Here is a 14,994-nt window from a genome sequence, read left to right on the forward strand (position 1 = left end):
GGTTGGTTTTTGCATCATCTGCAGATATATTAGTGTCAAGAGTAGCTAGATTTAGTGTAGGTTGTTGTATTCTATATGGAGCCCTATGCTATCGGTTTTTGAGAACTCTTGTTCTTGTATTTGGTTTGACAGTTTGGGTGTCTAGCACATGATAGAGTAGTCCCTTTGCAATTGTGCTGTTGGGATTTTTTTTAGTATCTTGTATTAAAGAAGAGGGATACATGAACAAGGCATTTTATGGATTTGTTGGTCAATTTTAAAAGAGATGGATCTTGTAGTTCTCTTTTGTTATCTCCTGCCAAATTCAATGTGCTTCACAAAGCAGTTTCTCTTCTATTATCTCTGCATTATAAAAACAGCAATTCTATTTGCAGCAAAAACACTTACTACAAATGTATAAAGTGTGATTGGAAAAGCTACTGACGTCACTAAATTTTGGATTTTGTGGAAAACATTAGAAGGGTGGCGGCTTTAGTTGGCCAATCACATTCTTTCGGTATTTAGTCACGGTAATTTTATTCGCTGTATACAGTATTATTCTTATAAAAAAATTGAATTCATGTACAGCATATAAAAAAACATGATATGTTATTGTGTATGACACAAAAGTATTAATTTGTGTGCATGACTCCGGATTAATTTGGTCTACTTTGTATTGTTGTTGTTTATATTCTGACTTTGTTGTTGATGGGTTATTTTGCTTGTGATGACTTGATTCTTGGTTATTGGGGTCTCTCATTTGAGCCATCATTTTCGTTATTCATTTCCTGCCTGTAGTGATGCTTAAAATGTTTCTGATTTAAGTTGGTGCAACCTTGTTCATTTTCTGGCTGCTCAAAATCTAGTGTTTTATAACAAAAACTATGATCTGAATTGAAATTTGACCTGTTGCTGATGTTTGAATATATTCCTGAACTAAGTTGTTGCAGCCTTGTTCATAATGTAATTGTATGTTATTAGAGGTTTTTTATAATTTGTATTATGAACTGAATCAAAATTTATGACGCCTTTGACAGGAGTTCAAAATCCAATGGAAGATATTTAAATGCAAACTTTGGTTTTGTTGGATCTAACTTTGTTTCTCATGTTGTTTGATGATTCTCGCTACTATTTAATTTTTTAAGCTTTTTATGTTGGGTGCTTTTTATTTATGTACTTAAATTTGTCCAAGGTTGGTTATTGACTAAATTAACTTCCTCTCATCATTTGCAAAAATATTATTCATTGTTCAGATCAATTTCTGGTAGCAGAGGGAAACTAACTGTTTTTAAATTCCAAGTTTCATGAGATCTTGTCACCACCATAGAGAGAAGTTCTTACTATTAAACATGATATGCATGATTCTAACTTCTTCTCATCATTTGCAAAATTTATGATTGTTCATATGAAAAGCACCCATCATAAGACAAGATAATAAAACTAAGAAAACTATAAGAAACTAGGTTCTAAGCTAAAAGGAAAAGATAATAAAATTATTTCAGTCATTTTTCTTCGTTCAATCATAAGACATACGATGCTTATATAGGTTCATACACATGGTAAGACAACTACGTCAACCCTACAATAACCATACTACCAAACAAACTATTATAATATGATTAAAAGATCCCTTTCCCACAAATTATTGAGGGAAATTAGTGATGGAAAAAATGAAATCCCTCACAAATTTCCTTGTCACCGAATTTAGTGACGGAATTAGAGGGATTTCACGTTTTCCCTCTCAAAATTTCCCTCACATCATAAGATATACAATGCCTATATTGATGTATATATTAGAGTATAGTGAATAAACCATAGTTAGGTTATATGTTAACTATGGTTAGTTAGTTAGTTAGCTTGGTTAAGAGTTAGTTAGAGTTAGTTACACAACTAAACTCTATATATAGGAACACTCTTGTATCATTTCATCATATCTTTTATCAATCTATTCATTCTCTAATGAGTTCCTTTGAGTATCTCCCTCATGAGTACTCTTATGCTTGCTATCTTGCTTACATCTATGACTTCTCTCCCTATGATTCCATGATTTCTAATATGGTATCAGAGCGATATCCTAGGGAGGAAGACGATGATGATGCTTCCGTTATCGATTCAGCACACGATGAAGAGGAAGATGAAGATTCTGAAGGTGTTCTCACGGTTTCTGCACAACCTATGGAATCTTCAGCTTCTCATGTTCATTTCACTTTCGGTAGTTTCGAGTCTCCAATTCAACTAGTTTCTATTCCTTCAATCGAACCAAGATTTGATGGATTATCCATCAAGATTGGTGAGATTTCTTGCGTAATTGTCGATCATTGCTGCAACATCGTCAAAGAAGACGATTGTGTGTTAGTTGATTCGCAAGAAGATGAGAAATTGGATGTTCTTGAACCTGCCTTGGAGAATCGTTCCTCTGATTTTGTTGTTTCTGAAGCGCCGGAGGTTCTCATCGATACATTACTGGTGAGATCGTGTAGCTCTGTTTACGGCGTCGCCGCTGTGAGGCTTTTCGCCTCGTGGTTGTTCGTCGAGAAGCAGTCTTCGCATCCTGTTTCTGCCATCAACAATCAAGTTCAGTTTTTCCAATTACATGACGAATTCATTGTTGATTTTGATCCTGGTGGAAGCATTTTCTCGCGTTCGCTGTTCTCTGTGTTTACTGCTCTCCGATACACTTCTTTCCGGTTGCGATGGAAACCTTGGGATAGAGGAAAGAAAGGCTTTGTTTCTGTTCGATTCAACACACGCATTACAACAACTCAGTTTTTTTGGCTTCTCTCTGAGTTCTGATTCAGCTTTTTCGACAGATCAAGAACACAAAACTCAGTTTTTTTTCAGATTCAATTCAGATTCAAGTTTGGAAAGAAAGTGATGTTGCAGACGTGTTTGGATCGCTGCATCTGCACAATTTCAGAAGCACGTTTGGGAAAACGATTTTTGTTCCGATTTTTCAGAAGAGGATTGTGTTTGCATAGGCATGTTGCAGCCTCGAGATTCATTTTCGTTCTTTCTTGGCGTAAAGTGTTTCTGAGTACGCTCCTGGGAAGTTCTTTTGATTCAGGTTATGGAAAAGCTGCTTCTAGAAAAATCACGCTTTGTATAATCACTTTTCTGAAAGCTGGTTGCAGATTTTTAGGAAGAATGAAGAAGAAAGCGCGTCTGTGCAAAGGATTGGGTTTTTTGAAGAATCAGAAAATTTTCACGTGTTTTGGCAATCTCACTTCTTTCAAGATTGGTCTGGGCTTCATCAGAATTTTATTGGGCTTCACTCTGGGCTTTCTATGTTTTCCTATCATTTTTTGCCATTTGCTAGTTTTAACCCCCACTTTTACTTAGTTACTTCAGTAAGAATAAATTGTAATTTTCATTGTGTTTCAAACTCAAATTGGTGAATTTCCCCATTTTGAGTTTGAGGGGGACTATTAGAGTATAGTGAATAAACCATAGTTAGGTTATATGTTAACTATGGTTAGTTAGTTAGTTAGCTTGGTTAAGAGTTAGTTAGAGTTAGTTACACAACTAAACTCTATATATAGGAACACTCTTGTATCATTTCATCATATCTTTTATCAATCTATTCATTCTCTAATGAGTTCCTTTGAGTATCTCCCTCATGAGTACTCTTATGCTTGCTATCTTGCTTACATCTATGACTTCTCTCCCTATGATTCCATGATTTCTAATAGTATACACATGGTAAGACAACTACATCAACTACACAATAACATTACTACCAAACAAACTAATAGAATATGCTTAAAAGTATCTTTCTAGAATAAACTAGAAGTTTCATTATTTTCGCTTCCATGATCCTATCATTAAAGCATACAATTTTTAATCGTCGTTTGAAATTGGAAATTTTTATTTTTTTAAGAAATACCACGTTTTATCATTTCACAGAAAAAAGTTAAAACCTGTGTTATAACAATAAATGTCACCAAATATCTTACCTTATATTCTAAAAATATGTAACAAAATTCTACATATGTTACTCATACTTGTAAACATGAAAGGTGAAATGTAAGATGATATATGCATAATGAAGGGATGGAACGCAGTATAATTTGTTAGTTCTTCCTCTTAAAAAAAGAAGAATTCGTTAGTTCTTATTGCCTGATCAAAATTTTCAAACTCTGGAAGGTTAATCTCACTAGTTATCACTATATCAATGATCAATCACTTCTTCGAGGTCTTTTTTCCTTTTCCTATTATTTCAAATTGGACTGCATAAAGAAGTTTACTCAATTATAGTCTTTTGGAGTTACTTGCAATTCATTGTTAATAGATGAAACGAAAACATCAAAATGTTTGCTTTCGATGAAATGAAAACATCAAAATATTTGCTTTCATCTTCACTTATTTGCACTTGCTTTATTTTTGCGATTGCTATGACATACTTGAAGGTATTTGTCAAGTTTTTAGGAGATGTTCTAGGATTAGGCATTTGAACTGAGCATTTTTATTGAGAGTGAAGATGTGTGAATGAACATGAAGTTCCCAAGCTAGAGGTCTTGAACTTGCGACATACAAGGGTTGATGAATAAGCACTCTATGTGATCTCAAACAGTTGTCATTGTGTTTTGAAATGGTTACTAATATATTGTTGTGAGATATCACAGAGATGAAAGTAAAGCACATGGTAGAGAAATGCGCACAGCTGAGAGAGATCAATTTGAGTGGTTGCGAAAAATTGCACGCCGGTGTTGCTGCCTCAATTGTATTTTCAAGGCCATCAATGAGAAGATTATTGATCCAACTCATTATTGTTTCAGTGGCAGAGAGAGGGAACTCTTCTTGCATCAAGGATGTAATATGTTTGATCTGCTCTGCTAATGTTTGATCTCTGAGATGTAATCTGTTTTTTGTTTTCAGATTTAGTTCACTGAGAATTTAAAATAAAATATAATTGTGCATTTGATCATCCATCAGTGCAAGATGTTTGTTTTAAGTTATTGTGTAATGCAAGAAATTGGGTGTTATATGGAGACAAGTTCTTGCTGAATGAAGTGAAATAAATAACCAATGGAGATAAGTTATAATAATTTTTTCTTAAGCTTATGTACTTTCACCCTGATTTTCAGTTGTCCTTACAAGTGGCAGATTATTAGCCTATGCTTGAACTTGTTGTTTTGCATTCTGAACTCCAATTTTTCCAATTGATATGCATTCTTCCACATTTCCACTATCTGCAATATTCCAACTTTTAAAGGTGAGAAACTCTAAGGTTTGTTTTAATTGGCACTATATGCATTCTTCCACAGTTCCACTGTCTAAATTTCTTCAGTTCAAAGTGTTTTAAATTTGATTATGAGTACTCTCGTCTTATTGGAGATGTTTATGTGTCACATTATCATTTATCATTCTATAAAAATTAGGCTAAAGTGCACTTTTCGCCCCCTAAGTTTCAAAATGTTGCGATTTTGACCCCTATTAAAAAAATAAAATTGTACCCCGTAATTTTACAAAATTTTGCAAAGCTGCTGGGAAGATGCTACATGTCCCAAAACAGAGGGCAAAATTTTCATCTTTTTTAATAGGGGACCAAAATCATAACATTTTGAAACATAGGGGGTGAAAAGTGCACTTTAGCCTAAAAATTATCAAATGTTATTTTATCATATCAAATGCTCAAACTAAATTATGTGTCAATTTAGTAAAAAGTGGTTGATAGAGGTTAAACTATTTGATAACAGATGAACTTATAAAGGATATTAGATAACCGGCTAAATTCCAGACACATTCCTTTGTTAACCGGCTAAATTCCCTATTTGAGGGCTAGGACCAGACTCCTCTTGTCGTCATAAAGGTTCCCTGAAGGGCTGACCTATCTAATAATCTGGAGCTTTTATGAGCCACAACTTATCTGACTATACATACATACATATAAATATACACATACACATATATGAGTCGTTATGAAGGATTAATTGGGAATGTTTGCATGTTGAGTTTGGTTGGATTAAGGATGAGAAATGGTGGATTTAAGGAGAGAGGAGAGTGGCTGAGCGAGAAGAGTGTAGGAGGTAGTTTTATTTCAGCTTGGTGAGCAAGGTTATCAAAATCGGGACTTTACTTCAAGTCGAAAGGGAGTAGCAAAATCGAGACTCGTAAAATCGCAATCAAAATCGAAGGATTTTACTCAAGGACTTTTGTAGAATCGATATAGGATAGCAAAGTCAGGACTTGTAAAATTGCAATCAAAATCGAGGATTCTACCAAAACAAAAATAATGTTAAATATATGTTATATATTGCATATAGTCATAAATGACTAAAGTTCAAAATCCACAAAATACATATACATAAATGTGGGGGAAGTGAAAGAATGAAAAAATTTTGCCTTTTGGGTATTTATAGAACGGGTCATGGATTCAAATCGGGTCAATTTACGAACCGGATCAAAAATTGACCCTTATCAAAAAAATGAACAAAATCCATCAAAATCCTGCGATTTTGAATGGATTTCACGATTTTGTGCGTTTTTGTGCGACTTTGATAGGATTATGCCTATTTTTGGGACTTTGCTATGGATTTGAGTCGTTGAAGCTACGCAAAGTCGTAAAAACCAGGGTTTTGGGACTTAAGTCGTGTTTTTGATAACAATGTTGGTGAGTGAGAAAAATGAGAAAAGAATCAGAGATGAGTGTGTTCTTAGACTTATATACTTATGCAGAAATTACCACCTTACCCCTCTGTAAACAACATTCTCAGGCTAGATTACAATCAATACTGCAGTGTGATAAACATTATACTGGATGTTACACTCTATTCTCTTAAGAATAAGCGTGGATAGTTTCCCTGCACTTTCGACCTTTAGTTTCCAACATATGTTCCTCATTCATACAAATTTTTATCTTTTTTAACGAAACTAGCGATACTCCTCATATTTTTTTTTTTTGTCAGGTAGCCTATTGACTAATTTTTATCAGGTAGCCTATTGGCTAAAATTATTCACCATAAGGTAGCCTATTGGCTAAAATTATTCACGATATAAGGTGAATAAGTGGGGTGTCTGGGGTTCGAACCCCGACCCCTGCATATAATAATTCATTGTCCTACCAACTGAGCTATGCATTATTTTTTTGTTTATATATAATATAAAATAAAAATAGATATACATATACTATTACAAAAGATCTTATATATAAGGGAAATGCTAACCGGTGCCCCCGGGGCACTGGTTAAGGATACGATAAAGGAAACTATATAGTAGTTAATGCATTGAAATTGTGTAATTAATTTATAATAAAGTCAAAATCAGTTTCCTTTTATGGTAATAATTCTCTTTTATGGTATGCTTAACCAGTGTCCGGGGCACCAGTTAGCTGGACTCAATATATAAAGCAAATTAAGTGCACTTGACCTAAAAAAAATAAAAAACTCGTGCAATTACATAGATAAACGTGGATCATTGCCTCAATGGAAGAGTCCAGTCCACTAACAAACAAACTAGGTTTTCTAAATTAACCTAAATCCTTAGCGGCAATTCACTTCAACATGAAGAGGAAGAGAACAATCTCTCCTAATTCTTCTTCCATAACAACAAGAAGCAAAACACGGGCTGCTGCTGCTGAAGTAAAATTTTACTTAACTGATGACTGCTGGGAATCTGTCTTCAAATTCGTCATCAACGACAAATGTAAATTCAAAAACCGTAGCTACTTGAATTCTCTCTCTATGGTCTCTAAACAATTCCTCTCCATTACCAACAGTCTCAATCTCTCTCTTACTATCTATAATGGATCACGCCCTTTCCTCCACCGTCTCTTCCAAAGGTTCACCAACCTCACGTCCCTCGATCTCACGTGGTACTATCGTGATCTCAACAAGCTTCTCTGCCAAATCTCTCATTTCCCATTGAACCTTACAACTTTGACTTCTGTCACTTGTTCCAGAGTTGATTCTCTCCGTAGCGCTGACATGTGCCTCATCGCCGACTGTTTCCCCAATTTGCAGCTGCTTGATTTAAGTTATTGCTCATACGAATCTGAAGAAGGTATTCTTCAGGTTTTATGGAGATGTTGTAAACTTAGGCATTTGAACATAGCCAACTGTTATGAAATAAAACTGAGTGGAATGAACTTTGAAGTTCCCAATTTGGAGGTGTTGAATTTGTCACATACAAGTGTTGATGATGAAGCACTCTATATGATCTCAAAGAGTTGTCGCGGGCTTTTGCAACTGTTATTGCATAGTTGTTATGTCACAGAGAGGGGAGTGAACTATGTGATAGAAAACTGCACACAACTGAGAGAGATTAATTTGAGGGGTTGTTGTGAAGTTCATGCTAGCTTTGTTGCCTCGATGCTATTATCAAGACCATCATTGAGAGAGATAATTGTTCCAAGTCTTCGTCATTTCAGTGACACAGAGAGAGAATTCTTCAAGCAGCAAATATGCCTCATTTACTAGTATTCTGAAATTACTCTGCTGATGTTTGATCTCTTAATGTAAGATTTCTGTTTAGATTTACTTGTTTGAGAAATCACCTTTTCTTCTTGTAAATAAATTTACAAATCTGTACGCTCATCCAACTGAGCATGATATGATCTTCTTTGTTGGTTTGCATCGGAAAGATAACAATTTAACTGTCAAACTTGATTTCTGTTTTGACTGGACATGTACGTTGTGAATATTGGCTATGGTTTGGTGTTAATCTTATTCTACAAATTGAATTATTGATTATCCCTTCCATTGTGTTAGAGACCTGACAAAATATTATTGGTCTGATATGTGATAACATGTTTTGGCATATATCAGTTGATGGTATCAGAAAAGTATTATAGAGACTACTAGCAAATTCGGTAAAAGAATGTCTAAAGTGTAAGACACTTCAAAAGTTCGGATAAACTGAGATTTTGCCAAAATGAAATGGTTTTTTTAGAATTTCAAAAGCATCTATAGTCACCAGGAGCTATGTATCCTTAAGGCACTTTAAAGGCTCACTATATTTTTATGCCTTATTGATCCAAGGGTCTGAACTTCTTATATAAATATATCTCTCTTTGGTGTCTCTCCATCCTTTATTGACCATAGCTTCTTTACTTCAATAACATATTCTGTTGGAGTCTATACACGATAAACAATTCCAGAGTAACCCTTTCCTACAGTGTCCGAATCCGACAACTTTGTGATAATATCATTGATTGAGAAGTTAAGCTTTTAAAATGGATTTGAATCGCATTCCATTTCACCTTCATCAATGTTATGACAATAGCAGAAATTATTTACCTCTTTGACCTTCACTTTTAGTATTGTTTTTTACCTTCACTTTTCTATATCAAACTCTATTTTTTGTTCAATTGTTTTTCTTTTCTTCTGTTGGTTAGTTTTTTCATAAAACCCTTTGTTTTCTTGCAGGAATGTTTAAAAGCATATAATTAATTTGCTCAACATCTGTCTTGAAGAGATAAGTCATTCTGAATACTTCCCAGTTTCTTTTTACACATACAAGCGTTTTACTCGCAAGGTTGTAGCCAAAGTTCTAATCATGAAGCAAGAGAAGACTTACTAAAGGTTTCCTAAAAGCTATATGTATTATAACAAATTACATTCCATCCATCCTATTTATCATTCATGTGAATCAATACTATTGTTTGACCCGATTAACCTTTGATTACCATTTTCCTACTTACCAAGTTCTGTGTTTGCTTATCTAGGATACATGGTTATTCTAATACTGAAAAGATACATTATTATTTATTAAAGGTTATGCTAAGCTATGATATTCACTTTTTGCTAGTTCAGATGAGCAATTAAGGTGGAAATTCTGAATATATTAACTTATATTAATGACAATATTATAACTTAATAATTAGGCAATGGAGGAAGATTTGTGGATTAAATTTGAAGACTCGTTGGAAAGAATGCGCTGTTGAAACTACAAATTTTTTCATAAACATCTGTCTCTGAGGGCAAAATATTTCACATAAAAATCAAATATTAGAACTGTACAACATATAGAAATTGAGTTTAGATCTGGCCGCAGAGATTAGTCCTTTACAATGTGACAAATCACGGTTTGAAATTTCAAATATTTCTTAAGAGAAGCGTATATGTTTAATGTTTGACAACTCATTTTAACGAAAAGATCATTGCCTTCGGTGTGAATAAACCAATAAGCTTGCCCGTATAAATAATCTTCTAAGAGTTTAATGTGACTAAAGAGAAAAGCAAAAGTATACTCATTCTCATTATAGGCCTATTGTGTTTCTTACCACAGTCAACTAAGTAGAATATTTCCCAATTTATCTATCTTCACCTCTTTTAATGGTAGTTTGAGGACTTAGAAAATCAACTTACAAAACATATGGCCTAGTAGTTAGCTGAAAATGGCAGAGCAGATACCATTGGTAAGAATTTTGAAATGGTACGATGAACCAAGTTTCATCAAATTAATAAGGAAATAAACAAATCACTGATAACTTAAGAGATGCATGTGGCCATCCTACAGGCATGAGGCACGACACAAGGAGGGCAGTGTTAAAAAATCAACAAAATAAGACTGCTCAATCAATAATAACTAAAAAAAACTCAACACCGACACAAGGAGCTATCCTTTTCCAATTTTTTTTGTGAATCATGTATCCTTTGCCCGAAACTGCAGAATTAATTCCACAAGGCAAGTAGAACCGTAAATGATGACAAAGATCTCCCTCAATAGATTTACCATTGTTGTATGTTCAACACTGAATTAAAACTCATGATCTCTAGTAAATTGGAAGAGATTTGTTATCATCTCATCTAAGTGATCTTGGGTCCAAAATGATTTTTTTAAACATAAGCGTATCTCATATCATTGCTAATAGAAGATTACCTCGATAGTTTAAACGGCTGTGATAATTGTAAAAAAAAAAAAGGTTGTAATAATGTCACACAAAAGATACTCACATGTTACAGCTTTGATTACATTGCATCATACAAAACCTAACCTAAAGCCTTTCAAACACATTTCTTCAGAGATTTCTCATCGATCAACAATGAAGAGGGGGAGAAATTCACTCAAATCTTCACAAAAAATGGTTTCTCACACAGAAACAATCACTGATTTACAATTACCAGTCGAGTGTTGGGAATCAATATTCCAATTTCTCATCCACGACAACCACCGCTACCTTGAACCTCTCTCTGCTGTCTCAAAACAGTTCCTCTCTATCACTAACCGTCTTCGATTTTCTCTCACAATCTCTGATGAAACCCTCCGATTCCTCCCTCGCCTATTTGACAGGTTCCCAAACCTCACCTCCCTCCATTTCACGCACTTCTCCGGTGACCTCAACTCTCTTCTCTGCCAAATCTCCACTTGCCCATTGAAACTCAAATCCCTGAAATTCTCCAACCAACCCAAAATTCCCGCAGAGGGGTTACGAGTTTTGTCCAAATATATTACAACTGTGACCTCTCTCACATTTTCCAATTTTGATTTTATAAGAAAAAAGGACATGGTTATGATATCGAAGTGTTTCCCTTTCCTTGAAGAACTTGACCTTAGTAACCCTAAAAAAGATGGCAATTTTGCAGCAAAAGCTATGCTTTTGGAGCTTCCTAAGCTCCACAAGCTTAATCTCTCTGGTCATCACTATGCAAATGGCTCGTTGCTTTTGCACTTGTGTAAAAATTGTGTATTTCTTCAAGAGATTGTGATGTTGAACACTTACAATTTAACCGAAAATGACATTGCTTCTGCTATTCGTGAGAGACCCGGTTTGAGGTCTATCTCCATAACTAGAATGACGTATGGAAATCTCAAGATCTTTATTGAGTCGCTGGTCAATTTGATGGGCTTAACTTGTCTTGATTTATCATATTCGTTTATCCCAGATGAATTGCTTTCATCTGTTGCAGAGAAAGGTCTTCCTATTAGGAAACTCTTCCTCCAGGGATGCTTTGGCTATACTTATGTTGGAATCTTTAACTTACTGTCAAAGTGTCAATTTATTCAATATTTGGATCTTCAAAATGCTAAGTTTATGAATGATTTGCATGTTATTGAGTTGTCTTCATTTCTTGGTGATTTGTTGTCTATAAACATTAGTAAATGTGATAGACTCACACATTTAGCCTTGTTTGCACTCCTTAAGAATTGTGCTAAACTAAGTGACGTCAAAATGGAATACACATCTATTGGGAAAATGAGCATAGAGAACTCGTATACCTTGATGGATTTTGATGTATACCCTCAATTGAAGTCTCTCGGTTTAGCTAAAAACCCATACTTGAGGGATGAAGACGTCAATATGTTTGCTTCCGTTTTCCCAAATTTACAACTCTTAGATTTGAGCTATTTGTATGGAATATCTACAGAAGGTATTGGTCAGGTTTTAAGGAAAAGTAGTAAGATCAGGCATTTGAACTTATCCCACTGTTCAAGACTGAAGCAACTTATAATGAACCTTAAAGTTTTAACGCTGGTGGTGTTGAACTTGTCGCATACTAGAATTGATGACAAATCACTCTGCATGATCTCAACGAGTTGCTTTGGGTTACTTCATCTTGACTTAGGACATTGCTATAATGTGACAGGGAAGGGAGTGATGCAAGTTGTAGAAAACTGCAAACAATTGAGAGAGATAAATTTGCAGGGTTGTTGTTTAGTGCTTGATTATGTTGTCGACTCAATGGTGTTTAAAAGGCCGTCACTGAGAAAGATAATGGCTCCATCTTGTGACACCAAGCGGAAACTCTTCTTGCATCATGGATGCCTTGTTTGCTAGTATGTTGGGAGTGCTCTGCTAAAGTTTGAATTATTAAAAGTAAGTATGTCATGGACTTCGACATTTTTTTTGTTGTTGTTGAAGATGTCAGCTTAAATTTCTTGTATTTGCTTATCACTCTGTGCATCATAATTGCCTAGTATTTGTGTACGGTAAGATTTTTATATACATTTCAATGCAACCTGTTAAGTGTTTTACACCGTTTTGAATTGCATTATTTTTGTTTGTTTCCCTTGAACTATATCACTAGGAATTATGATTGTTTCACTTTTCATAGCACACTATTCTCTGTTGTTGATTTTTATAGTTTACAAAGGTCAAATATTAACTCAACCCAAATTTATGTTATTTGTTTTTGAATAAAACTGATAAACAGTTACAAGATATTTTTCCTGATGTTCCCTTGCCCCAATATTACCTTGGTGTATGGATCTTATTACGTATGCATTATGCAAGACTAGAAGTGAGGTAATAAAAACCAAATCAACCATTGAACTCGTGTGCTCACCGGTTCAAGCATCAAAAGACGGATCATGGTCAGCCCAAAACAACATCTTTTTCACGTTATCTTTCGTAAAAAAATGTATTTAAAACTGAGATCTCATAAAAACGAAAAAAAATACGTGGTCTAACTGCTGAAACCAGCCCAACCGTCTCTTTCCACCGCTTTGCTCGGTTGGCTTTCTTACCGGTTTTATGGTAGGCTAGTTTTTAAGGTCTTTTGGATTAGGCACATGTCCATATATGGTTTTGATTACCAAGATTAGAAGTTTGGATACATGCCTCAATAACGGAAGTCTCCGGTTAATCTTAAAATTGATGGTTTGCCAATGTACGCCTTATGGTTTGCCATTTATTGTTCATTGCGAATACAATTCCTTGGAAAATTAGTCAGGTTATGTTAATTTCTTACCATGCCAACGAGAAATCATCTTATTCCTTATTGTGCTTGTTGTGAAACTCTTTATTTGATATTGATTCTATAAAGTTATTGACTAACTATTGTTTCTTTTATGCTTTGATTTGAGAGTAGTATTGAATTCACAAATGATAAAATATATTAGCATCCTTTTGTAGTGCTGAATGCACATGAGCGTTTAAAGTGTATTATATTAACATGTTTTTGAATATATCATGTTTAAAAGTTCAGTTTTAAATATACTTTTTGTGTTCTGAAATGCCAACAGCATTGTTGTTTAGTTCAAGAAAATATTTGCTCTATAAAGCTCTGTCCTAAGCTCCTTTCATTGTGAATGATATGATCAATAGCAACCACAACAGATTTATAGTTCATACACTTTAGTACCGACTTCAGTATCTGAAACTATAGTGACAACGTTCCAATTAAGTGTTCTGTTTCAATTGATTCTTTCAAGCATGCTGAGACAGAAACTGGGATGGGTTGCACCTTTGCCATATGAAATATATATACTGGTTTTGCACCTTACTTTTAAGAATAGTTTCAATTCTGTTGCGCATTGCCTAATAAATTTGCAAAATATGTTGGTCTTTTGAAGAGCATGATGTTATGTTAGTTGGGACACCAATAAGATTATTAAAAAAAATGGGACTGCAATTCTATTTGTGATGTCAAATGATGTATTTAGTTTCCTCAACAATCTAATTATGTCGTAACTAATTCTAATTTGTGATTATGATACTGTTACTTTTGATCCTGCAGTGCATGCCTTGAAATTTGGAAAGCATATTGACTCTTGAAATGATATGTTCAATTATTCGCCGAACCAAATATGATGAGAAGTAAGAGTCCCGACGGAGAAGATGATTAGAAAAGGTTACCAGGGCAAGAAATGTTCATCGAATTAAAAGGATTAAGAAATGACTGCGCTGAAGACATGCTGTCTTTATTTTCAAACTATAAAGTCCATTTTTGTTATGACTATGCCTTCCCTGATCTATAGGTTTATTTTCAAACTATAAAATCCAATTTTTTTTCTTCATGTTTTTTATAACTAAAGTTATATTTTGGTAATACCTACTTTGCAGTGTTTTCGGTTGCTTAGACTAACATTTCAACTCAACTCTTATTACGAGTTAGCTTAGTTTTAAAGTTTCTGACATCAATAGTCTATGATGATGTAGTGGTCTGTTGTAATGTAAACAACAGTATAAAACTTGAGGGATATAAACAATAATCAAAGGGTACACTTATTTTACAAACTGGGGTATCATGATCTGGTTTCAGAAAATGCTCAACGCTCATGATATGAGGTGCTAATGATAGCAAAAATGCTCTGTCACATAGTTATGAGGTGAAGGAAGAGTAGTGAAACCAATAC

General features: G+C 34.4%; 3 protein-coding genes across 3 annotated transcripts; all 3 read left to right on the forward strand.

Moving 5' to 3' along the window:
- Positions 1-2,034: 2,034 nt before the first annotated feature.
- Positions 2,035-2,772, forward strand: LOC146925859 (uncharacterized). The gene has a single exon (XM_085702825.1). It carries the CDS (start codon positions 2,035-2,037, stop codon positions 2,770-2,772), a length of 738 nt encoding a protein of 245 aa, XP_085558951.1.
- Positions 2,773-7,478: 4,706 nt separating this feature from the next.
- Positions 7,479-9,588, forward strand: LOC146925860 (F-box/LRR-repeat protein 14-like). The gene is made up of 2 exons (XM_085758294.1): positions 7,479-8,431; positions 9,342-9,588. Exon 1 carries the CDS (start codon positions 7,479-7,481, stop codon positions 8,391-8,393), a length of 915 nt encoding a protein of 304 aa, XP_085614420.1. The 3' UTR covers positions 8,394-8,431; positions 9,342-9,588.
- A 1,411-nt stretch (positions 9,589-10,999) lies between these two features.
- LOC146925861 (uncharacterized) lies at positions 11,000-14,645 on the forward strand. Its single transcript, XM_085702859.1, has 2 exons — positions 11,000-12,733; positions 14,376-14,645. The coding sequence occupies exon 1, from the start codon at positions 11,000-11,002 to the stop codon at positions 12,692-12,694; it is 1,695 nt and encodes a 564-aa protein (XP_085558985.1). The 3' UTR covers positions 12,695-12,733; positions 14,376-14,645.
- The last annotated feature ends 349 nt before the right edge of the window (positions 14,646-14,994 follow it).

The sequence above is a fragment of the Medicago sativa genome, chromosome 4 (assembly GCF_051527215.1).
Source record: "Medicago sativa cultivar Bolivia chromosome 4, Bolivia_mono, whole genome shotgun sequence".
In the NCBI taxonomy this organism is placed as follows: Eukaryota; Viridiplantae; Streptophyta; class Magnoliopsida; order Fabales; family Fabaceae; genus Medicago; species Medicago sativa.